At 46.2% G+C, this 25,936-nt stretch overlaps 2 protein-coding genes across 2 annotated transcripts in view; one reads left to right on the top strand and one right to left on the bottom strand.

The window, feature by feature from the left end:
- LOC137528235 (tetratricopeptide repeat protein 16-like) overlaps window positions 1-25,936 on the top strand; it is a 74,444-nt gene that overhangs the window by 28,447 nt on the left and 20,061 nt on the right. The window lies entirely within an intron of this gene.
- Window positions 442-21,912, bottom strand: LOC137528233 (uncharacterized). The gene is made up of 7 exons (XM_068249519.1): window positions 21,807-21,912; window positions 11,874-11,947; window positions 6,168-6,377; window positions 3,908-3,999; window positions 3,096-3,185; window positions 742-809; window positions 442-631 (listed from the first exon to the last, which is right to left on the bottom strand). The coding sequence occupies exons 1-7, from the start codon at window positions 21,809-21,811 to the stop codon at window positions 520-522; spliced, it is 651 nt and encodes a 216-aa protein (XP_068105620.1). The 5' UTR covers window positions 21,812-21,912; the 3' UTR covers window positions 442-519.

The raw sequence follows: 25,936 nt of genomic DNA, 5'->3' as shown, positions 1-25,936 counted from the left end.
GAAATATACATTAATATCCAGACTGACAGAGGCTGTATGGGACACTAAATACAGCAAAGACAATAGAAATGTGTAACAGAAATGAGCATTACTTACCTTACCCTCTCTTCCTCCTGGATATCAGCGAGGCAGATGGCGCACATCCCATCATCTTCATCTGTGGATGGAGAAAATGCTTATTAGTACAATGAAGGCAGAATAGACCACAGAATACACAGAATACATGCAGGGAATCTCCCGTCTGTGTCCACTCTCCCCCCATCTCCACACCTAACACTAACCTCGCTCCTCTCCACAGTTAACACTAACCTCCCCCATCTCCACACCAAACACAAACCTCCCCATCTGCACACCTAACACTAACCTTCCCCTCTCCACTCCTAACACTAACCTCCCCCCTCTCCACACGTAACCCTAACCTCCCCCCTCTCCACACCTAACCCTAACCTCCCCCTCTCCACTCCTAACACAAGGAAACATAAATAAAACTGCAAAAAAAGGCCTGTTATCCAGCGGTGTTCAGATGTGATGGGGTGCGGCGATGGAACTCCTGCAGAGGGGACAGGTCCGGCTCTCCTGCAGCCAACGATCGATGCAGGTCTGGTGGAAAGGGTGGTTGCACGGAAGTCGTCTGCAGGGAGAACAGAAATATACATTAATATCCAGACTGACAGAGGCTATATGTGACACTAAATACAGCAAAGACAATAGAAATGTGTAACAGAAATGAGCATTACTTACCTCACCCTCTCTTCCTGCTGGATATCAGCGAGGCAGATGGCGCACATCCCATCATCTTCCCGCTTCCTCTGTGGATGGAGAAAATGCTTATTAGCGCAATGAAGGCAGAATAGACCACAGAATACACAGATATTGCTGTATTTTCCACCGTAGCACCGTAACAACCTAACACTAACCTCACGCCTCTCCACTCCTAACATTAACTCCCCCCCCTCTCTACTCCTAACACTAACCTCCCCCTCTCTCCATACCTCCCCTTAACCTCCCCCCCTTCACACCTAACCCTAACCTCCCCCTCTCCACCCCTAACACTAAGCTCCCCTGTCTCCACAGCTAACACTAACCTCCCCAATCTCCACACCTAACACAAACCTCCCCTCTCCACTCTTAACACTAACCTCCCCCCTCTCCACACCTAACCCTTACCTCCCCATCTCCACACCTAACCCTAACCTCCCCCCTCTACACACCTAACACTAACCTCCCCCCTCTCCACTCCTAACACAAACCTCCCCCCTCTCCACTCCTAACACAAACCTCCCCCCTCTCCACCCCTAACACTAACCTCTCCACACTCAACACTAACCTCCCCCATCTCCAAACCTAACACTAACCTCCCCCCTCTCTACTCCTAACACGAAGCTCCCCCCTATCCACAGCTAACACAAACCTCCCCTTCTCCACTCCTAACACTAACCTCCCCCATCTCCAAGCATAACATAAATCTACCCCCCCCTCCACTCCTAACACTAACCTCCCCCATCTCCACATCTAACACAAACCTCCCCCTCTCCACTCCTAACACTAACCTCCCCCCCAGGGCCGGGCCGAGGCAGAGGCTGGAGAGGCTCCAGCCTCAGGGCGCAGTGTAGGAGGGGGTGCACAATTCATTCAGTTGTCATTCCCAATTGTGTTTGAAGCAGAAAGAAATAGGAAAAGGGGATACATGGCAGTGACTGCAAGTCAGATTACTAGAGATTAAGGTATTGGGGAGGTTTGGGGCCCTGGGGCGCCTCTTAGTCTAGTAGCAATCAGTGTGTGACGGCTGGGGGGGGAAGGATGGAGGGGCGCACTTTGGTGTCTCAGCCTTGGGTGCTGAAGGACGTTGTCCCAGCTCTGCTCCCCCCTCTCCACACCTAAAGCTAACCTACCCCCTCTCCACCCCTAACACTAACCTCACCACTCTCCACTACTAACACTAAGCTCCCCCCCTCTCCACAGCTAACACTAACCTCCCCCATCTCCACACCTAACCCTAACCTCCCCCCTCTCCGCACCTAACACTAACCTCCCCCCTCTCCACACCTAACCCTAACCTTCCCCCTCTCCACACCTAACTTCCCCCTCCCCATACCTCCCCTTCACATGTTGTACTAACCTCCCCCTCTCCAATCCTAAAACTAACCTCGCGTCTCTCCACTCCTAACTCTAACCTCCCCATCTCCAGTCTCCACACCTAACACAAACTTCCCCCCCTCTCCACCCCTAACATTAACCTCCCGCCTCTCCACTCCTAACACTAACCTCCCCCTCTCCACTCCTAACACTAACCTCCCCCCTCTCCACTCCTAACACTAACCTCCCCCCTCTCCACACTTAACCCTAACCTCCCTCTCCCCTCCACATGTTACACTAACCTCCCCCTTCTCCAATCCTAAAACTAACCTCGCGTCTCTACTCCTAACACAAACCTCACCCCACTCCACCCCTAACACTAACCTCACGCCTCCCCACTCCTAACACTAACCTCCCCCCTCTCCACCCCTAACCCTTACCTCCCCCATCACTACACCTAACACTAACCTCCCCCATCACTACACCTAACCCTAACCTCCCCATCTCCACACCTAACTCTAACCTCTCCACACCTAAAGCTAACCTCCCCCTTTCCACACCTAATACTAACTGCCCCTTTTTCCACATGTTATGCTGGGTACACTTGTTACGATTTTCCGCTCGATTTTCCCACCTGATCGTTTTTTCCGCTCGATTCTGCACTCGATTCTCTTATCTTCGCTCGTTTTTCTTATCTTTTTCCATTCACTTCTATGAGAAATCGAGCACAGAATCGATCGGGAGTAATATCGGACATGAGGGAATTTATAAATCAGATGCATCTATCATACGGAAAGTCGTAACGTATGTATCCAGCATAACATTAACCTCTCCCCCTTCTCCACACCTAACACTAACCTCCCCCCATCTACACCTACCACTACCTCCCTCCCTGCAACCTTTTTACCTAACATTAACTCTTGAGGCTAGGATATATTATAGCTTATTACTGTTCCCTGCACTACAGTGCACTAAAATGTACCCCCCCCCCCCCCAAAAAAAAAGGTTTATTCCTTTACCTTCTTTTGATCATCTTTACTCAGTGGCTCCTCCTCCTCCGGCTGCTCCTCCTCCGGCTGCTGACGATGGAGCGTCACCTGCAAATTTTCCTGTAAATATATAAGTAAAAATGAGAAGCATACCAAGTTCTTACTTTCAGCCAATGGGACACAGTACAAAGGGACTCTTCTTAACCTCCTGAGCGTTACGCCGCTCAAGAGGTTTTGTTACTTTTTGCCCGCTTTTAAAATAATTGTGCCTAATGACTGTAAAGCATATAGCTAGCACTAGGCTAGCTAGTAAAGGTGTTGGGTACCCTCTGATCGCCACCGCTCCCCCATTTATATGTTACCCAGCCTGGATCCAGCGATTGGCGCAGCCTCCCCGGACAGCTCTGGTCTTCACTATGGGGAGGATCGCAGATGACCTCATGACGTCGCTGACGTCATGCGCAAACCCGATCCTCCCCATAGAGAGACCGGTGCTGTGTCCCGGGAGGCTGCGTGATCGCTGGATCCAGGGGGGGGGGGGTAACGTATAAACGGGGGGATCGCGGGGATCCAGGGGTGCCCAGCACTCTTACAAGCTAGCCTAGTGCTAGCTATATGCTTTACAGTCATTAGGCACAATTATTTATTTATGGGGTACTCCTGGGGCCACAGAGCGGTATGCCCGACACAGTCTCGGGCACACCGCTAAGGAGGTTAAAGCGCTTCAGCAGTGTTTTGCAGACATGAGATTGATGGAAAACATCTCCATGCGACAATGTTACCCATCGCTGGAGCTCATGTATGCGAATCCCTATTGAAAATATGGAAACAAAATCTCTTACCGGAAGGGACCTCAGGTCAGCAAGGCGCGCTCCAGGTGCTCGAAAGGACAACACAAAAGCCAGTGGAGAGGTGGTCCCGAGTCCTACAAGTCCTACAAGTTCAATGAAAGGGAACATTTATTATTGAATGTGAAACTTTTTCAGGTTTTAAGAGTCTATATTCATGTTAGGGAGCTTTACTCTCTCTTCCTGTTCCAAAAGCATGATGGGAAGGGAGAGGAAATCTGCCCAGGGTACACTATTTGACTTTACAGAGTGGGGTAATACACAAGGGGTTGTATGCAATAAACTGCATTAAGCAGAATTACATGCGTAAAGTTTTATGCATGATGAGTAGAGCGTAATGCATTGCATGTAATGTATTGCATTCTGCCCTACTCATGATGAAGTAAGACTTTACACACAAAATGTTGCTTAAATTGACATATGTCTGCTTACAATACTGTTAGTACATATTTTAGTTCTGTTGAACAATGTTAGTTGCTGGTTAGGCAATATTCAGATATGACTTAATGTATAGTCTGTATAGGATGACCAATTTCAAATACCATAATTCAGTATAGTCCTATTTTTGACACCTATGGTATATATAATGATGATTTATTGGGATGTATGCTTATAAGGGTCATATGCTTATAACGTCTACATTATGTCATACTTATACTTCATTTATAAATATATGCTGTATGTGAATGATATGTTGGAATTTGCCAATAAAAAGATTTTGAAAAAAAAAAATGTTGCTTAACACAGTTTATTGCATACACCCCAAAAGTTCTTAAAGAGTACCTACCATAAAGTATACCTTGTAGTTAATTTACTCCTCATTGTTCCCTAACATAGGATTGGTGATTGAATGGGTGAATGCATAGCTCACAACTGTCCTTTTTTCGGATGGACAGTCCCTCTTTGGGAGCCCTGTTCCTCTGCCCCTCTTTCCTCCTCATTTGTCCCTCTTTCAGGACTTTGTCCCTCTTTCTATGTAAATATAGATATTTCTCTACTAAAATGTGTTTAAATTGACTCTAAAGTTTATTCCATCCTTTAAATTGATATATTACTATTTTTAAAATGTTAATATGACGGAAAATGAACCAGGATAGAAAGGAGCAGTGTGGTTTGAATTATAAAACAACATATTTTTCTTATGAAATCTTTATGGTATGCGCGACGAGGGGTGTTCTGCTCAGAAATGTTTAATCAGAGTCAGCGGTGGCAGGCCCGGATTTACCTGACAGGAGCCTATAGGCACAGATGCCCTGGCACTCTAGACTTATCCCTCCATGAACCTACAAATCCCGCCTGTCTACAGGTGCCCCTTAGTATTAGGCGGCTAGAAGTACCCTCAACAATAAGTAGCTAGAGGTGCCCCCTAGTATTGGGTAGTTAGAAGAACCTCAGTATTAAGTAGCTAGAGGTGCCCCTGACTGAAGGGTGATCTTGTCAGTGGAAAGACCAGGGTGAGTAACCTCTCATTTACACTCCACTCAGGACTCTGTATAGGAAAGGAGGGAGGGAGGGAGGCACTCAGGGAGGGCCTGTAGGCATGTGCCTGCAGTGCCTTATGGTAAAGTTGCAATGCACAGGGAGTGCATAGAGCAATTTTACCAGTACCTCTGACAACAAAGCAGCACATGCAGGGCTGTGGAGTCGGTACACAAATTATCCAACTCTGACTCCTCAGTTTATGAAACCAGCGACTCCAGGCACCCAAAACTTTGCTCCAACTCCTCAACTCCGACTCCAAAGCCCTTAGCACACGTTGTGCAATTAGTGTGACCAATGTTACCTAGATAATGCTTGCATTACCTGGGTACTGCACCAGTGTTCCCCACCTCTGTCCTCAAGGCCCACCAACAGTGCATGTTTTGTGGAAATCCACAGAGGTATTTGATCAGCTCTACTGAGACACTAATTACCCCACCTGTGATTGTGTGTGGATTCCTGCAAAACATGTACTGTTGGTGGGCCTTGAGGACAGGGTTGGGGAACTGTGCTCTACTTGCAAAGCTTTGCTGAATACACCCCAATATTTCTATTCAACCTAATGTATAATCTTTAAAAAATGTAAAATTGTGTTATAGAAGCCTTTACCCCGCTTGATCTCTGACAGAAAATTCCTCTATCAGATGGCACACTTGGCCAAGCTAACAAGGTTATGAGGTGATGTGCTGCCCTCTCCCTCTGCAGATGTGGCGATGTGCATGCCAGCAGGACTGGTGTTTCTTGAATGACTTACATTGTATATACAGTGACTTACCAACAGGAACATTAACGTTGATCCTGTGACGTATTCTGGGGAGGCGCAAGGTCACGCGCACTGCAAGGTTGTTTCCCCACTGTGAGGTTGCCACTTCCCTCCACCGGTCTTGAGGGTGCTCCGAAATCGCAACTCTTAGACTAAAGTTGACGAGTCGGATGCCCTCTGCTTCAGAGGTGACGGAAGTTGGAATGTGCACATGGACTTCCACTAGAAAGGGACAAGAGAAGATGGGGTCAGAAATCATTACATTACCGCTCTTCTATCTAGCAACTTCTAGTTGCTTTACTGTCCTATCCCTAACCTTACTGCCTAGGTTACACCTGACCCTAATCACTCCCTCCTTCTATGCCTTTCCCTAACCTAACTGCCTGGGTTACACCTGACCCAAATAACTTCCTCCTTCTATGACTATCCCTAACCTCACTGCCTGAGTTACACCTGACCCAAATCACTTCCTCTTTCTATGACTATCCCTAACCTTACTGGCTGGGTTACACCTGACCCAAATCACTCCCTCCTTCTATGACTATCCCTAACCTAACTGCCTGGGTTACACCTGACCCAAATCACTTCCTCCTTCTATGACTATCCCTAACCTTGCTGCCTGGGTTACACCTGACCCAAATCACTTCCTCCTTCTATGACTATCCCTAACCTAACTGCCTGGTTTACACCTGACCCAAATCACTTCCTCCATCTATGCCTATCTCTAATCTTACTGCCTGGGTTACACCTGACTCTAATCACTACCTCCTTCTATGACTATCCCTAACCTAACTGCCTGGGTTCCCTAACCTTACTGCCTGGGTTACACCTGACCCAAATCACTTCCTCCTTCTATGACTATCCCTAACCTTACTGCCTGGGTTACACCTGACCCAAATCACTTCCTTCTTCTATGACTATCCCTAACCTTACTGCCTGGGCTACACCTAACCCTAATCACTTCCTCCATCTATGCCTATCTCTAATCTTACTGCCTGGGTTACACCTGACTCTAATCACTACCTCGTTCTATGACTATAGGCCCATACACACGTCGGATTTTTCCAAACGACGGGTCGTTTGAACGTCCTGTCGTTCAGTCGTCCGCACGCCAATTCGGGCTTGTGTACAGACTATCGTTCGGGTGACAAGACTGGTTTTGAGCGATCCGCCGGGCGGATCGCTCAAGACCAGTCTTATCACCCGAACGACAGTCTGTACACACGTCCGATTTGGCGTGCGGACGACGGGATGTTCAAACGACCCGTCGTTCGGAAAAATCCGACGTGTGTATGGGCCTTATCCCTAACCTTACTGTCTGGGCTACACCTGACCCAAATCACTTCCTCCCTCTATGACTATCCCTAACCTTACTGCCTGGGTCCTGACCCTAATCACTCCCTCCTCCCATGCCTTTCCCTAACCTTACTGCCTGGGTTACACCTGACCTTAACCACTCCCTCTTTCTATGACTATCCCTAACCTTACTGCCTGGGTTACACCTAACCCTAATCACTCAGTCCTCCCATGCCTTAAAGGAGTGATCCAAGGAGTGATCCAAGCTGCTAAAAAAAAGAAAAAAAAAAAGATCCACTTGCCTGGGGCTTCCTCCAGCCCATGGCAGCCGTCCTGTGCCCTCGCCGCAGCTCCAGTGGCTCCCGGCCTTCTCCGCTGGTGCAGCCGACCGATCGGGTTCCGGGTCGCCTTCTTCTGCGCCCCACCGCGTGGGTCACATGGTCTCGCCGACGTCATCAGGACAGTACTGCACAGGTGCAGAACTATTGCGTCTGTGCAGTACCGTCCTGATGACGTCGGAGAGACCACGTGACCCGCGTAGTGGAGCGCAGAAGAAGCCGACCCGGAACCCAACCTGGCGAGGTCAGCTGCACCAACGGAGAAGACCGGGAGCCACCGGAGCTGCGGTGAGGGCACAGGATGGCTGTCACGGGTTGGATGAAGCTCCAGGTAAATGGATCTTTTTTTTTTTAGCAGCTTGGATGTATTCAACACCAACCTTTACTATTTAGTTATATCACCCTCCTCATTCACCTAAACTTTATCTCCCAACTAACCTGGTTTTGGATACAAACCTGTCCAGCAAGTGAAAAGACATGGGAGCTGCATGGCAGACGCAGTGGCATGTCTTACAACTGTCCCTGTTTTGGAAACAAATCCCACAGTCCCTCTATTCCATTCTAAAATCCCGTATATTGTACTAACATACATGTTTTGTTTAAAAAAATATATTTACCATTGTGGGGCTACATTATGAAGGGGTTATGCACAATCCGTAAATGCTTGTTTTGTGTTTGTCAGTTTGCCTAAACGTGCCACACAATGCAATGTGTCTGTCAGTGTCACAGTAGAGTGCATGTCAGTGTCACAGTAGAGAGCATGTCAGTGTCACAGTGCAATGTGGCAATCAGAGTCACCAGTGTGTGCTTGTCATTTTGTCATTGTTGCTGTATAGTGTCTCAATGTCACAGTGCAGTGTGTCTGTCAGTGTCACAGTGCAGTGTGTCTGTCAGCGTCACTGTGCAGTGTGTCTGTCAGTGTCACAGTGCAGCGTGTCTGTCAGTATCACAGTGCAGTGTGTCTGTCAGTGTCACAGTGCAGCGTGTCTGTCAGTGTCACAGTGCAGCGTGTCTGTCAGTATCACAGTGCAGTGTGTCTGTCAGTGTCACAGTGCAGCGTGTCTGTCAGTATCACAGTGCAGCGTGTCTGTCAGTATCACAGTGTAGCGTGTCTGTTAGTGTCACAGTGCAGTGTGTCTGTCAGTGTCATAGGTCAGCCCCTGTTAATGATCAGTAGTCCCAGTCACTGTAGCCCCATCAGTGGTAACTGCAGTCCCATTTGTACACAGAGGTAAAATTGCATTCTAGACCCAATGCTTGTCAGAGTGGTCCCGGTCAGTACAGCCCCGGTCCATCACTAGTCACACACCAGGGAGGCAATGGTAAGCAGAAACACAGTTTATGGGTACTGGAAACATGTAATACACTATGGGGGTACAGAGAAGCTGGAGGCTGGGATACATTATGCGGTGCTGGAAATATTGGACACCTTATGGGCTCCTGAGAAGCCGGGACATATGAGAGTGCTGGGAAGCTGGGACACATTTAGGGGCATAGCAAGAAATGACTGGACCCCATAGCCCCTGTATACAACTGCCTCCATCTTGCTTCTTCATGCCCTTAAGGGGAGGTTTTTGATATATTGTTCAAATGGGATGCTCAGGTCCCTTTAAAGAGACCCAAGCACCACAAACGACAAATAAATAAAAGAAAGCTTTTTTTTTCATTCGACTGAAAAATCTGATCGGATTTCTCATTTTTTCCGATTTATATCGATCCGGAATGATAGATATTTATTTTCAATTTTTTTAAAGATTGTATGGTGTGTGTTAGATTGTCAGTTTATTTATATACACACCCTAGCCCTTTTCTCAGAGTTTGCAATCAGTTTTATCATAATTGGGGGGAAATTGAACATAGGTGTGTGGTACATTGGTCAGATTTTTGAAATGTTACAATCAGTCAGAAAAATTGATTGCAATTCTTAAATTGAACAGATATTTAAAAAACTGTATGGTGTGTGGCCACCTTAAGGGTGGTTGGTAAATGCTGTGGGCTTGTGGGGTGGGAGGCAAGCATTTACTATCCTATGGGGGCTTCTCTATGCCCCCATCTATATGAGGCCCCCGGCTTGCTGCTTCCTGTGCTGCGGGAACTGTAGGTTTAAATATCTGCAGTAATGTCGCGTGCCCTAGGCCACCACAGTGCATGCTGGGTGATGTAACCAAATGAATGGAATACACCTCCACCAGCATGCACTGTGGTGGCCTAGGGCACACAATTTTACTATGGATATTTCAACCTGCAGTTCTGCAGCACAGGAAGCCGCAAAATAAAGCCCTCATATAGATGGGAGGCATGAAGCAGCCCCCGTAGGTTAGTAAATGCTTGCTGCCTACTGCCTGGCACTGATGGGGTGGTGACAGGTGATGTGGCACAGCATGCTGCTTTTCCCTTCATTCCCCTTCTCCCTCTGGCAGAGTGGCAGGTGTGGGAGGCAGTCAGCCTGACAGTAGAGGAGACTGATGGAGTGGCTGCATGGTGGCAAAACTCAGTCCCCTGCCACGCAGCTCATCTCTGTGTCCTCTCCTCTTTCTGTCTCCCCTCCGGCTCTCTCCATGTGTAGAGGCAGCATGGAGGGGAGGGGGTGGATCCACGGCCAGCACAGTACTGCTCTGTTCCCAGACGGAACTAAGAACTGATTGTCAGGAACAGAGCTTGCTGTATCAATCCACGATGAGGCGGCTGGTGAAAAATAGTCCCCTTTCACTTGTCAGCCTTCTGCTTCAATGAGCTGCGGCATGGGGGGGGGGGGGGGGGGGGGGGGGGGGATAAGGTCGGTAGGGGTGGTGATCACGGCCAGGCTGGACATAAGGAGACAGGAAAAAAGCACTTGCATCCAGGAACATCGGGCCCTGCCCTTATTGCTATAATGGCTACAGGCCTCATAGCATGGATATGGCTGCTATGGTGGTTCCTACACCACTGGACACATTATGGGGTACTGAGGAGGTGGGGCACACTATGGGAGTACTGGAAATTCTGTTATTATGGGGTACTCGGAAGGTGGGGCCTACTAGTGGAGTACTGGGAACCATGATGGGGTACTGGGAAGCATGATGGGTACTGAGAAGCATGATGGGGGTATTGGGAACCTTTATGGGGTACTGTGAAGCATTATGTGGTTCTGGGAAGCATGATGGGGTACTGAGAAGCATTATGGGGGTACTGGAAAGCTTTATGGGGGTACTAGGAAGCATTATGGGGGTACTGGGAAGCATTATGGGGGTACTGGGAAGCATTATGGGGGTACTGGGAAGCATGATGGGGTACTGGGAAGCATGATGGGGTACTGGGAAGTTTTATGGGGGTACTGGGAAGCATGATAGGGTACCGGGAAGCATTATGGGGTACTGGGAAGCATTTTGGGGTACTGGAAAGCTTTCTGGGGGTACTGAGAAGCATTTTGGGGTACTGAGAAGCATTTTGGGGTACTGGGAAGCATTATGGGGTACTTGGAAGATTTATGAGGGTACTGGGAAGCATTAGGGGGTACTGGGAAGCATTATGGGGGTACTGGGAAGTATGATGGGGTACTGGGAAGCTTTATGGGGGTACTGGGAAGCATTATTGGATACTGGGAAGCATTATGGGGGTACCGGGAAGCATGATGGGGGTATTGGGAACCTTGATGGGGTTCTGGGAAGCATTATGGGGTACTGGAAAGCTTTATGGGGGTACTGGGAGGCATTATGGGGGTACTGGGAAGCATTATTGGGTACTGGGAAGCATGATGGGGTTCTGGGAAGCATTATGGGGTACTGGAAAGCTTTATGGGGGTACTGGGAGGCGTTATGGGGTACTGGGAAGCATTATTGGGTACTGGGAAGATTTATGGGGGTACTGGGAGGCATTATGGGGGTACTGGGAAGCATTATTGGGTACTGGGAAGATTTATGGGGGCAGTGGGAAGCTTTATGGGGGTACTGAAAAGCATTTTGGGGTACTGATTAGCATTATTGGGTACTGGGAAGCTTTATGGGGGTACTGGGAAGCATTATGGGGTACTAGTAAGCTATGACACAGAGCTGAACAGTGGAATGTTGCTGTGTTGGGGTTATAGTTGAATTGCTATGGTTCTCACCTGGCTCAACTCCGTCCCTCGCTCCATTCCCAGGATCGGTTGCCCGTCCTCTCCACAGATGACTCAGGTAAGCTCTGCAAAAAAGAGAGAGAGAGATTTTTTAAACTGGGGAAACAACTGTGCCTGTGTGAGGTTTGTAAGGCTCCCTGTATAATAGCCCCTGCCCTGCTACCTGGGAGACCCACAACCACACCAATGCACAGACACCTCCAACACCCCCCAAACACACACTCACCCACATAGCCGGTCCCCGGATAAATGTTTAGACTAGAAAGTGGTCCCAAATCATTTTGGGGACCCCTGCTGTAAATGCTCTTTTACACTACATGCAATTCCAATTTGATGTGATTAAAAAAAGTCCTGCATGTTGTGTTTTTCTTCTTGTGTTCATAGAAACCAGTCCACGAACTGCTAACTCACTGCACCCCCACCCCACCCCATCCCATCTCCCTCATTCCCCCTGCATTAGCAATGCCTGTATTGAAACTTGGTCATGTCAATAAAGCTATTTTTGATTTGATTTGATAAGCTGGTGCCTGCAGAGTCCAGGCTGGAAGCACAGCTATGCTGTGTGAAAAGAGGAGTGATTCCTGTCTTCCAGCCAGACAGCATGCAAGTACAGGAGAGTAGTGATGTCGCAAACCTCCGATTTTCGGTTCGCGAACCTTCGCGGAAGGTTCGGTTCGCGGAAAAGTTCGTGAACCGCAATACACTTTATCGGGGAGGCGAACTTTGAAAAATAGAAAAAATTATGCTGGCCACAAAAGTGATGGAAAACATGTTTCAAGGGGTCTAACACCTGGAGGGGGCATGGCGGAGTGGGATACATGCCCAAAGTCCCGGGGAAAAATCTGGATTTGACGCAAAGCAGCGTTTTAAGGGCAGAAATCACATTGAATGCTAAATTGCAGGCCTAAAGTGCTTTAAAACATCTTGTATGTGTATACATCAATCAGGGAGTGTAATTAGAGTACTGCTTCACACTGACACACCAAACTCACTGTGTAACGCACCGCAATCAGCTGTTTGCGTAGTGACGGCCGTGCTGGACTGGTGCGCAACATGGCCAGAGTGCAGGCCGTGGCAGTTTTCCAGCCCATATGGTCGCCGGGCTGTGGTAGCTCAATGATAGAACAACAGTGACTGTCCAGCTAATCAAATTTGGTCTGTCCACAATGAAGTAACGACCTTATTATCTTCTTGTATGTAGGTAGGCATAGGTAGGAGTCCCAGTATAGGTAGGTAGGCATAGGTAGGAGCCCCAGTATAGGTAGGTAGGTGTCCCAGTAGTTAGCTAGGCATAGGTAGGAGTCCCAGTATAGGTAGGTAGGCATAGGTAGGAGTCCCAGTATAGGTAGGTAGGCATAGGTAGGAGCCCCAGTATAGGTAGGTAGGTGTCCCAGTAGTTAGCTAGGCATAGGTAGGAGTCCCAGTATAGGTAGGTAGGCATAGGTAGGTGCCTCACTAGTTAGCTAGGCATAGGTAGGAGTCCCAGTATAGGTAGGTAGGCATAGGTAGGTCCCCTAGTATAGGTAGGTAGGTGTCCCAGTATAGATAGTTAGGCAGGGACTGGTTGGCACAGTAATTACAATTACCAAGGTCCAGCTGCAACAGATAAGGCTGTATAATGTCAGTGTCAGTGAGCAACACACACAAAAAAAAAAAAACACATCAGGAAAACATTAGCTCTCAAAAGAGCTGTTGAGGGGTGATATTTTAGCAATAACAATCAGCCAGGAGCAAGCCAAGAGCCTAACTAATCTTTCCCTAGGAGAAAAAATCTGCAGCAGCTCTCCCTAGTCTGTCTATTTGCAGCAGGCACACGAGTGAGTGTCATGGCCAGCGAGCCTGCCTTATAAAAGGGAGGGGGGGGGGGGGGCTCCAGGGCTTAGTGTAGCCTGAATGGCTACAATGTGCCTGCTGACTGTGATGCAGAGGGTCAAAGTTGACCCTCATAGTGAATTATGGGCAAATCGAACTTCCGCGAAGTTCGCCTGGAACCGTTCGCCGGCGAACCGCTCGCTACGTCTCTACAGGAGAGCTTGTTGTGTAGACACAAGCAAAGGAGTGGGTGGGCGGAGCAGCTGTGTCAGAGGGCGCACTCTTCCAATCAGTGCTACAGTTAAACGGGCGGGACATACAGGGCACTCTCAGACACCATGGCTTCTCCATGCACTATAGAAGTGCATTCATCTTACAGACTCAGCAGCTGGCTTGTCTATTTGTCACCCCCCCCCCCCCTCCCCTGCCTACTCCTCACCCGGGGCTGGGCCGAGGCAGAGGCGAGAGAGGCTCCAGCCTTAGGGCGCAGTGTAGGAGGGGGCGCACAACTCACTCAGCTATCATTCCCTTTTTGTGTTTAAAGCATAAACAAATAAGACAAGGGGATGCATGGCAGTGACTGCAAGCCACATAACTAGAGATTAAGGTGTTGGGGGGGGGGTGTCACCTCCTAGTCTAATAGCAATCAGTGTGTGACGGCTGGGGTGGGAGGGATGGAGGGGCGCACTTTGGTGTCTCAGCCTTGGGTGCTGGAGGACATTGTACCAGCTCTGCTACGCCCTCCCCCGCATCATTGTTTGTAGGCCAGTGGTCTGTAGTGATTGGATCCAAATGCAAGAGCACTGCTAGGTAACAGCACAGAAGCTGTCTGTCTGTCTGTACAGTATTCTTTGCCAGAACTGTCACCCTAGCAATCGCATCAGATCACTACGGGTTGCAGCCATTACAGGTGTCCACTAATCTTAACGCAAACCTGAACTAAAAAAGTCAAAAATAAACATACACATGTCATATACAGTATACCTATGTATAGTCTACTCATCAATCCCTTTCTCCTCTTCTGCGTACTGTTTGTCCACTGTGATAAATAGAATTATCCGTCCTCCATTTTGAAAATGGCCATTACCCCATAACAGCTTCCTGGTCAGCACACTGTTAAACTGTGTCCATGTGAACCATAGTGAAACATGGGCATTACCTTGCTCATCAGTTGTTCTTTCAGTTATAATAAACTGAGATAAACTATTTGTTTTAAGATATTCCATGGTTTTATTTTATGTTTAAAGTGGTTCTGTGGATAGTTTTAAAAAACAAGAACTGACACTTACCTGGGGCTTCTAACCGGCCCCCTGCAGCTGTCCTTTCCCGCGCCATCCTCCTATGATCCTCTGTTCCCCGCCTCCTTTCACGGTCCAATTATTCATCTAACTAGACGAGTACAACTGTGCCTGCGCTGCCACGTGTGGCCTCGCTCCTGTTCGCGTCTCCGGGAGCATAATGCGCAGGCGCAATATGAAAACATTTGTACTGCGCAGGAACTAGGACGTGTGCAGCCGTGCACGCGCAATTGCATTCGTCTAGTTTTTGAAAACTATACAGATAACCCCTTTAAACATTTACAAAGTAGATTTAAGGCTTGTTCACACCTAGGGCGTTTAGTTATTTTTTCAGCACCAGCGATTTCAAAATCACCATAAAAGCGATTGTGCAATGATTCCTTATGGAACTGTTCATATCTGCTCGTTTTGTCTGCTTTCCGCTGACCAAAGCGCTGCCTGCACCATTTTTGGGGAGATTTTGCTATAATGGAAGGTATAGGAAAAGCGCAAAACGCTCACAAAATCGCTTTATGCATCAATTGCATTTGCGCTTTCATGAATAAATACATTGTATTTATTCATTTCAGGGTGAAAGAGTTCACTTCCTGACTGACATCAGGAAGTGAACAAACAGAACCGCTCTGCAAAAGGGCTTAGAAAAATGCTTTATACAATATCGAAGTGCACAGGTAAGCGCCGGGATCGGGGAAACAAAAATCACTCACAAAATCGCAAAACGCTGGCCTCAGCGATTGCGATTTTAGATGTGAACACTGAACAAAGCCTTAGAGCCTGTTTCCACTACACACAGATTGGATGCAAAATGGATGCAGAAAAACTGACTCCAATGAATGCCTATGGGCCTGTTTCCACTAAACACGATTTTTCTGATGCAGATTTTCCCATAGGCATTCATTGGAGTCAGTTTTTCTGCATTCATGCTGCATTAATTCTGCATCCAATCTGCGTGTAGTGGAAATAGGCCCTTAATGTTTTTCTTGACTCTGTTCAATGACAATCTATTAACCTCCTGAGCGGTATGGACGAGCTCAGCTCGTCCATCACCGCCGGAGGCTGCCGCTCAGGCCCTGCTGGGCCGATTTTCTTCAAATAAAGTGCAGCACACGCAGCCGGCACTTTGCCAGCCGCGTGTGCTGCCTGATCGCCGCCGCTCTGCGGCGATTCGCCGCGAGCAGCGGCGATTCGCCGCGAGCAGCGGCGAAAGAGGGTCCCCCCAGCCGCCTGAGCCCTGCGCAGCCGGAACAAAAAGTTCCAGCCAGCGCTAAGGTCTGGATCGGAGGCGGCTGACGTCGGCTGACGTCCATGACGTCACTCCGCTCGTCGCTATGGCGACGATCTAAGCAAAACAAGGAAGGCCGCTCATTGCGGCCTTCCTTGTTTATTCTGGGCGGCGGAGGCGATCGGAAGAACGCCTCCGGAGCGCCCTCTAGTGGGCTTTCATGCAGCCAACTTTCAGTTGGCTGCATGAAATAGTTTTTTTTTAATTAAAAAAAAACCCTCCCGCAGCCTCCCTGGCGATCTCAATAGAACGCCGGGGAGGTTAAGTGTCCCAGTGCTAAAACATAGGAATAGTTGACCTTTTTATCTATCTCCTGCCCTCAGAAGCTCTTCTCTGCTAGGAAAGAGTTTTATGGCTGTAATTCCTTATCAGTGAGGGTTACGCTATAATCTGACAAGGGTCCTACATGAGAGAAGCTGTCACTTACATGCCTGTAGGGTAACTCTCTCAGGCAGGAAAATAAAAACGGAAACACAGCCTAGTTATTAATATATTTGCTACTGTACATACACAGGTCTATCTCACCATGTCATATGTCAACTCGAGTACACTTCAATGCAGGGTGGAAAATATGTAACTACTTTCCCTGGTGTTATTACTGTTATTACACATGCAGGCAGAGGAAAATATCTGTTCCTTTTGTGTGAATGATCTGTTTTTGAAATACATACCTTACATATGATTAACTTCTAAATATTTCCAGATGTTTTTTCATTAACAAAAAATATTTTTACAGGTTATTTATGATTTACAGTATATTTTGTATGCCTAAGAACTCACTAGAGTGATTTGATTGCATAACATAAGGACTCACGAGGTGACATGTGACATGATGAGATAGACATGGGTATGTATAGTGCCTAGTACACAAATAACTAGGCTGTGTTCCTTTTTTTCTTTCTCTGCCTGAAAGAGTTAAAAATCAGGAATGTAAGTGGCAGTTCCTGTCTGGGTCGGGACCGGCTCAGACTCTAGCGTAACCCTCATGATAAGGAATTGCAGCTATAAAACAATTTTGTGGCAGTAAATGGCTTTTAACCACTTCGCATCCAGACCTTGTTTTCCCCTTATTGACCAGAGCAATTTTGACGTTTTAGCAATGTCCCTTTTTAATCAGCTATAACTTTATTCCTACTCACGACACCTAAATGATCTAGGTATCGTTTTTTTCAGGACAAACTAGACTTTCATTGGCGGGTATTTTGTCCCTAGACCAAAAAAGTTTTCTATGCATTTTAATGGGAAAAAGAGGGGAAAAATGAAAAAAAAAATGCAATTTTTCTCAGTTTTTATCAATTCCAGTTTAAAAATAAAAAGTGCCACAGGAGACAAAAACATGACACCAGTATTATGTCCACCCAGTATAGATAGCAAAATGTGTCCCGAGTATCAGATCCCCCCCCCTATAGCCAGATGTGTCCCCAATATCAGTCACCCCCAGTATAGCCTGATGTGTCCTCTGTGTTTGGCACCTCCCAGTATAGATAGACAGATGTATCCCCAGGATTGCTGCCCCTCATCATAACTAAATGTGTCCCCAGGAATAGTGGTCCCCCATTATAGCCAGATGCGCCCTCAGGATTAGCGAGTGCACCCAGGATTAGGGCCCCCCCCTCACCATTATAGCCAGACCTGCCCCCAGTATAAAATTATACACTTAAAATTAAAATGTGTCCCCTCTTACTTTATCCCACCCCCCAGCTGCACATTTTACCCTCCACCAGGGGTCCACACACCCCCATAAGGGCCAGCCAGATGCCCCACCCCCCACCCAGGCAGCCCCCTCGGTGGCCAGATCTGTTAAAAAAAAGGATCAGAAAGCAGCCTGACTCATCTTATCTCGTTCCAGCGATCAGCCTGCAGCCCGAGCCTCCGATCCCACCTCTGCACGCAGCCCTGTAATGCCGGATACCGGGTCCCGGCTTGATGACGTCATCAAGCCGGGCCCCGGCTATTCAGCATCACAGGGCTGCGTGGGGATCGGAGGCTCGGGCTGCAGGCTGATCGCTGGAACGAAATAAGGTGAGTCAGGCTGCTTTCTGATCCGTTTTTTTAACAGATCTGGCCACCGAGGGGAGAGATGAAGGATCACAGCTGTTTGCTACAGCGGTGATCGTTCATACGCGGGGGGGGGGTCACTAATTGGCTACAAGGGAACATTTTCCCTTTCACCAATTAGTATTGCAGCTGTTAGTGCCGGGAGGTGCGCTCTGAAGTGCACCTGTTCCTGCACAATAGGGCTGCAAGCAGGTCAGTATATCTACGTGGTTTTGGCTTGGAGGGTGCCACAGCTGACGTAGATATACTGTATCAAAGGACAAAGTGGTTAAGAGCAGGAAAGAGATAAAAAGCTTCAATAGTTCATATATTTTAGCCCTGGCATACTTCAATTAATGTGTCATTGAGAAAAGGCCATGAAACAGTAAAAGCTTAAAAAGTTTATTTAAATATAAAATAAAACTGTGGGATAACTTTAAAATTCATTTATAGAAGTAGGAGGATTGATACAATTGTTTATCTCAGTTTTTTTTCGCCTTGGATGTCCTTTAACTATTTCTGCCACCTGTAGCGATCACGGGCGCGCCCCCGTGGTGTCCCCCGGTAGCCCTGGGATCAGTGAACGGGAACATGGTTCCCCATCACCGATCCGTCTCCCCAGCAGAAAAACCGAACGCTCTTACAAGCCGCTTCAGTTTTTTTGCCCGGAAATATTTCCGCATCCCCCTTGTACTTCCGCTTAGCGAGAAGCACAAGGACGGGAAAAAAAAATTCAAGGTGGCCATCTTGTGGCCAAATAGTAAAACTACATCTACATATTTTTTACATTACAATTTACACATATAATAACATTAAAAATTAACTGTTTATTTCCCACACCAAAATATTACCCAAATACAATTTTTAATGGGAAAAAAAAATTACAATTAAAAAAAAAAAAAAGACATCAATAGTTACCTAAGGGCCTGAACTTTTTAAATATGCATGTGAAGGGGGAACATTTTTTAAATTATAAGCTTGTAAATAGTGATGGACGCAAAATGGGAAAAAATGCACCTTTATTTCCAAATAAAATATTGGCGCCATACATTGTGATAGGGACAAAATTTAAATGGTGTCATAACTGTGACAAATGGGCAAATGAAATACATAGGTTTTAATTATAGAAGCGTGGATTATTTTAAAGCTATAATGGTTAAAAACTGAAATCATGAATTTTTTCCATTTTTTTCTTATTAATCTTGTTAAAATGCATTTATTAAAAAAAAAATTCTTAGCAAAATGTACCACCCAAAGAAAGCCTAATTAGTGGCGGAAAAAACAAGATATAGATCAATAAATTGTGATAAGTAGTGATAAAGTTATTAGCAAATGAATGGGAGGTGAAAATTGCTCTGATGAATAAGGTGAAAAATCCCAGCGGGCTGAAATGGTTAAGTACCCATTGAGTCCAGCATAAGTAACCCACATGTTGAGAACCTAGACCATCGGGCACTAAAGGAACTCTGTCTACTATCAAGCGGGCGCATGCTTAGTAGTGCATCTGCAGTGACAGCACTAACACCTGGAGATTGTGGCGGTAAGATCTTGGTTATACAACATATCCCAGGTTCAACTCTGTACCTGGCATTTGCTGTACAGTATAAACATGATCTTACTGCTTAACTCTCAGCAACGGAGTGCCTATCGGCTACATGTGCTTGCATTATAAATAAGCCTCTCCAAAGCAGTCTACTTCCTTTTTGTGGCTTTGCTAGCAGTAAACAGACAGAGAGGCCAGACCCATGGGCCTATGGTATGGCTGACTTTAGCTGGGGGAACATCTAGCTTTCGGGTGCATGAAAAAAGCGCGTGCAGAAAAAGGGCCCCACTAAATAACAAGACTGGAAATGAAAACGACAAGATATTAACTTTAAAAATTGTAACATAATTCATCAATACAGCTTAACCTAACCCTACTCTCACACAGAGCCATCCCCTGGCGGTGCCTAAACCTAACCACCCCCTGGTGGTGCCTAACCATTACCAGTCCGCCTGGTGGTGCCTAACCCTAACCACCCCATGGTGGCTCCTAACCCTAACCAACCCCCTTGCACAAACACCTTTACACACATAGAAACAATAACATATTTGATTATTTAAAATCTTTACAAACAATATAATATAACAAAAAAAAACTATAATGTTGCAAGTTTCTAAAATGATAACATATTTCAAACATTTTAATGTTCTAATGTTGATAACGATATTTATCCCATGCCCATTTCACTGCGCGGGCAGCACGGTGGCGTAGTGGTTAGCACTCTTGTCTTGCAGCGCTGGGTCGCCAGTTTCAATTCCTGCCAGGTCAACATCTTCAAGGAGTTTGTATGTTCTCTCCGTGTCTGTGTGGGTTTTCTCTGGGCACTCTGGTTTCCTCCCACAAGAAAACATACAGATAAGTTAATTGGCTTCCCCCTAAAATTGGCCCTAGACTGTGATACATACACTACACGATGCATACATAGATATATAACTATGGTAGGGATTAGATTGTGAGCTCCTTTGAGGGTCAGTTAAGTGACAAGACAACATACTCTGTACAGCACTGCGGAAGATGTCGGCGTTATATAAATACTAAATAATAATAATTGGGCACTGTGGGGAGGGGGGTAACTAACACTGGGGAAACATCTGTGCCTGTGCAGTGGCGTAGCTAAGGAGCTATAGGCCCTGGTGCGAGTTTTACATGGGCCCCCCCAAGTACTGTATACATAACAATTGATACAGCGCACCAAAATCTGCCAAGGACAACCACAGTGTCAGAGGTGCAAGAACGGGATGGGGAACAACTTATCATTATTATCATTCAAATCATTAATAGAAGTGATCATAACAAGCACAGTACCAATATAGAGCTAATGTTACAGACAGTTGTGGGCCCATCTGTCCCAAGGGCCCTGGTGTGGTCGAGGCCTCTGCAACCCTTATTGCTACACCACTGTGCCTGTGTGTTTGTAAGGCTCCCCGTATAATAGCCTCTGCCCTGCTACCTGGGAGACCCCCCCAACCACACCAATGCACAGAAACCTGCAACACCCCCCCAAACACACACACACCCACCCACTGCAGTGTAAAAGAAGCCTGAACCTGATCAGACTAGGGTGGAGAGGTGTGTCAGCTCCTCCCCTAGGTGTGGCCAGCAAACAGTGACATAGCTAAGGAGCTGTGGGCCCCGATGCAAGTTTTACATGGGTCCCCCCAAGCATTCTATACATAACAGTTGATACGGCGCACCAAAACCTGCCAATGGCAACTACAGTGTCAGAGGTGCAAGAGGGGATGGGGAACAGTTTGTTAATGATTACTACCATTCAAAGCATCTATAGAAGTGATTATAATGAGCACAGGACCAATAGAGAGCTCATACTGCAGTTAAGGGAGGACCCCTCTGGCTCAAGGGCCCCGATGCGGTCGCAACCTCTGCACCCCCCTATTGCTATGCCCCTGCCAGCAAAACACCCAGGCCTGGAAAATCATCTTCTCGGTACTCACCCCATCCTGCTCTTCCTCTGTATATAGATCACGCTCTTCTTTCTCCTAAGCACAAGCTCAGACAACGCTTTCTGCTCTGCTCAAGCTCACTCAACTGAATCAGTGAGTGACCAACTCAACTGAATCAGTGAGTGACCATCTCAACTGAATCAGTGAGTGACCACTTTCCAACTGCCATTTTTTGTTTATTTTCAAAATATAACTGCCATTTGTAACTGCCTCAGCAGTTGGAACTACAACTACGGGTGCTCCCGTGGACCAAAAAGCCTCCACTTTGATAAGCTGTGATTCTGAGATGGATTTGAAACTGGCAGATTTGTTTTTTTAAATAGAACATCTCAACATTCTTGACTTATTCAAAGCCAGCTCACCAAAATCTGTTTGTTAACTGATCTGTACTCCCAGCTAGAAATAAATAACTACTATTTCCTTTTTTTTTTCTTATAAGCAATTATAAGCACAGTGGATTATAGCAGTTATAATTTCAAATACATCTGTTTTTTTTTGTTTGTTTGTTTTGTTTTTAATATTTTATTTTAAACACTTCTGGGGGGTTTAAGGGCCCTTTTCCACTTGTGCGGTGCAAATCGCCACGGTAAAAATTTGCATGCGGATGCGAATTTCGCATGCGGTTGTATGCAAATTTTCATGCAAATTCGCATGAATGATGCTGTATGCAAATTTAACCATGACAGTGCCTGTGCGCTTTTCAATTGATTCCATGCGAATTTGCGTGTGAATTTGCATGAAAATTCGCATACACCCGCATAGCGGTATGCGAATTCTGATGGCTCTGCCATGCAAATTTTTCACACGGATGAAAACGCTCAGAAATCCTGACAAGTGGAAACAGTCCCATTCACTTGTATTGGCTATGCGAATTCGCATGTGGCAAACGCATGCGAATTCGCGATGGTGGAAACGGGCCCTAACACCTTCTGGTTTCACACCAGAAATCAGCGTCATTGATACGGTGCGTTGCGCCCGACGCACGGCATTGCGCTGTCAAAACAGGCTTAAAGGGAACACTGCGCTATCGGGCGGTGTTCCCTGTCTGGCCGCCGGCCAAGCAGGAAGTGACACGCACGTGATGCGTACTTGCTGTCACTTCCTATTTCAGGTATTCAGAAGTGCACGGAAGCGTATTGTTAAAATATGCTTCCACGCATGCGCGCCAGGATGTCGCAATGGTGATTTAAAAAAAATGTACACATCGCCATAAACTAACATGACTTTCGGCCGACACAGATTGCCGCATCGCTGCAGCATTAACGTAACTTTGGACCTGCGTAGGGGTTGCGGTGAAACGCCACTTCCGTCACGTCACACCGTAACGTTGCAGTATGAAAGTCTCCATAGACTTTCATTGCACGGCGGTGGGGTGCGGTAAAAATACTGCACCTCACCGCCTGGGTGTGAAAGGGCCCTCAGATTCCTGATCATTGTGGCATTTCAGCTGTGTTGCTATGATACAGCAATAACTTTGTATTTATTTTTTCCATGACAATCTAGGCTTTCTTTGGGTAATATTTGTTTTAAGATATATTTAAATTTATAGTAAAAACAAAATAATCGTAAATGCAGAAAATACACATTTTTTCATATTTCACCCTTCGTAAATTTCACATGACAAGCGCCACAGTTCTAAAACACCTATAAATATATTTATATGTCTATTTTGGGTATATAGGATACCCTACATGCCATATTTCATCTCTAGTTGGGAATGCGGCGTACCATTGTTGCCAGCCTTTGCGTCTGTAGGGATTCAATCGCGGTCGCACTGCTAGGTAACAGCACAGGATCTGTCTGTACAGTGTTGTGTCCCAGAAATGTCACCCTAGCAGTCGCATCCGATCACTACAGGTTGCAGCCATTACAGGTGTCCACTAATCTTAACCACTTAAGGACCACAGTCTTTTCGCCCCTTAAGGACCAGAGCCTTTTTCTCCATTAAGACCACTGCAGCTTTCACGGTTTATTGCTCGGTCATACAACCTACCACCTAAAGGAATTTTACCTCCTTTTCTTGTCACTAATACAGCTTTCTTTTGCTGCTATTTGATTGCTGCTGCGAGTTTTAGTTTTTATTATATTCATCAAAAAAGACATGAATTTTGGCAAAAAAATGACTTTTTTACCTTGCTGTGCTGACATTTTTCAAATAAAGTAAAATTTCCTATACATTTGAGCGCGAAAGTTATTCTGCTACATGTCTTTGATAAAAAAAAAAACCATTGAGTGTATATTTATTGGATTGGGTAAAAGTTATAGCGTTTACAAACTATGGTGCCAAAAGTGAATTTTCCCATTTTCAAGCATCTCTGACTTTTCTGCGCACCTGTCAGGTTTCATGAGGGGCTAAAATTCCAGGATAGTACAAATACCCCCCCAAATGACCCCATTTTGGAAAGAAGACATCCCAAAGTATTCAGTGAGAGGCATGGTGAGTTCATAGAAGATTTTATTTTTTGTCACAAGTTAGCGGAAAATGACACTTTGTGAAAAAAAAATAAATAAATAAAAGTTTCCATTTCTTCTAACTTGCGACAAAAAAAAATTAAATCTGCCACGGACTCACTATGCTCCTCTCTGAATACCTTGAAGTGTCTTCTTTCTAAAATGGGGTAATTTGTGGGGTTCCTATACTGTCCTGGCATTTTAGGGGCCCTAACTTTGGTATTCCGTTAGGAGGATGGTGAGTTCATAGAAGATTTTTTTTTTGTCACAAGTTAGCGGAAATTGATTTTAATTGTTTTTTTTCACAAAGTGTCATTTTCCGCTAACTTGTGACAAAAAATAAAATCTTCTATGAACTCACCATACTCCTAACGGAATACCTTGGGGTGTCTTCTTTCTAAAATGGGGTCATTTGTGGGGTTCCTATACTGCCCTGGCATTTTAGGGGCCCTAAACCGTGAGGAGTAGTCTTGAAACCAAATGTCGCAAAATGACCTGTGAAATCCTAAAGGTACTCATTGGACTTTGGGCCCCTTAGCGCACTTAGGGTGCAAAAAAGTGCCACACATGTGGTACCGCCGTACTCAGGAGAAGTAGTATAATGTGTTTTGGGGTGTATTTTTACACATACCCATGCTGGGTGGGAGAAATATCTCTGTAAATGACAATTGTTTGATTTTTTTTACACACAATTGTCCATTTACAGAGAGATTTCTCCCACCCAGCATGGGTATGTGTAAAAATACACCCCAAAACACAATATACTACTTCTTCTGAGTACGGCGATACCACATGTATGACACTTTTTTGCAACCTAGGTGCGCTAAGGGGCCTAACGTCCTATTCACAGGTCATTTTGAGGCATTTGGATTCTAGACTACTGCTCACGGTTTAGGGCCCCTAAAATGCCAGGGCAGTATAGGAACCCCACAGGTGACCCCATTTTAGACAGAAGACACCCCAAGGTATTCTGTTAGGAGTATGGTGAGTTCATAGAAGATTTTTTTTTTGTCACAAGTTAGCGGAAAATGACACTTTGTGAAAAAAAAACAATACATATCAATTTCCGCTAACTTGTGACAAAAAATAAAATCTTCTATGAACTCATTATACACCTAACAAAATACCTTGGGGTGTCTTCTTTCTAAAATGGGGTCACTTGTGGGGTTCCTATACTGCCCTGGCATTTTAGGGGCCCTAAACCGTGAGGAGTAGTCTTGAACCCAAATGTCTCAAAATGACCTGTGAAATCCTAAAGGTACTCACTGGACTTTGGGCCCCTTAGCACAGTTAGGCTGCAAAAAAGTGTCACACATGTGGTATCGCCGTACTCAGAAGAAGTAGTATAATGTGTTTTGTGGTGTATTTTTACATATAACCATGCTGGGTGGGAGAAATATCTCTGTAAATGACATATTTTTGATTTTTTTTACACACAATTGTCCATTTACAGAGAGATTTCTCCCACCCAGCATGGGTATGTGTAAAAATACACCACAAAACACATTATACTACTTCTCCTGAGTATGGCGATACCACATGTGTGACACTTTTTTGCAGCCTAGGTGCGCTAAGGGGCCCAACGTCCTATTCACAGGTCATTTTGAGGCATTTGTTTTCTAGACTACTCCTCACGGTTTAGGGCCCCTAAAATGCCAGGGCAGTATAGG

Source organism: Hyperolius riggenbachi, chromosome 8 (genome assembly GCF_040937935.1).
Source record: "Hyperolius riggenbachi isolate aHypRig1 chromosome 8, aHypRig1.pri, whole genome shotgun sequence".
NCBI classification, from domain to species: Eukaryota; Metazoa; Chordata; class Amphibia; order Anura; family Hyperoliidae; genus Hyperolius; species Hyperolius riggenbachi.
Note: the sequence above shows the minus strand (reverse complement) of the source record. Positions and strands in the feature narration are given on the sequence as shown.

What these genes read in the sequence shown, in the direction of transcription:
- LOC137528233 (XM_068249519.1), bottom strand. An exon ending in GTAAAGATGATCAAAAGAAG is followed by an intron (nt 810 to 3,095) that starts GTAAAGGAATAA and finishes CTCCATCCACAG; the next exon opens with AGGAAGCGGGAAGATGATGG. An exon ending in CAGCAGGAAGAGAGGGTGAG is followed by an intron (nt 632 to 741) that starts GTAAGTAATGCT and finishes TTCTCCCTGCAG; the next exon opens with ACGACTTCCGTGCAACCACC.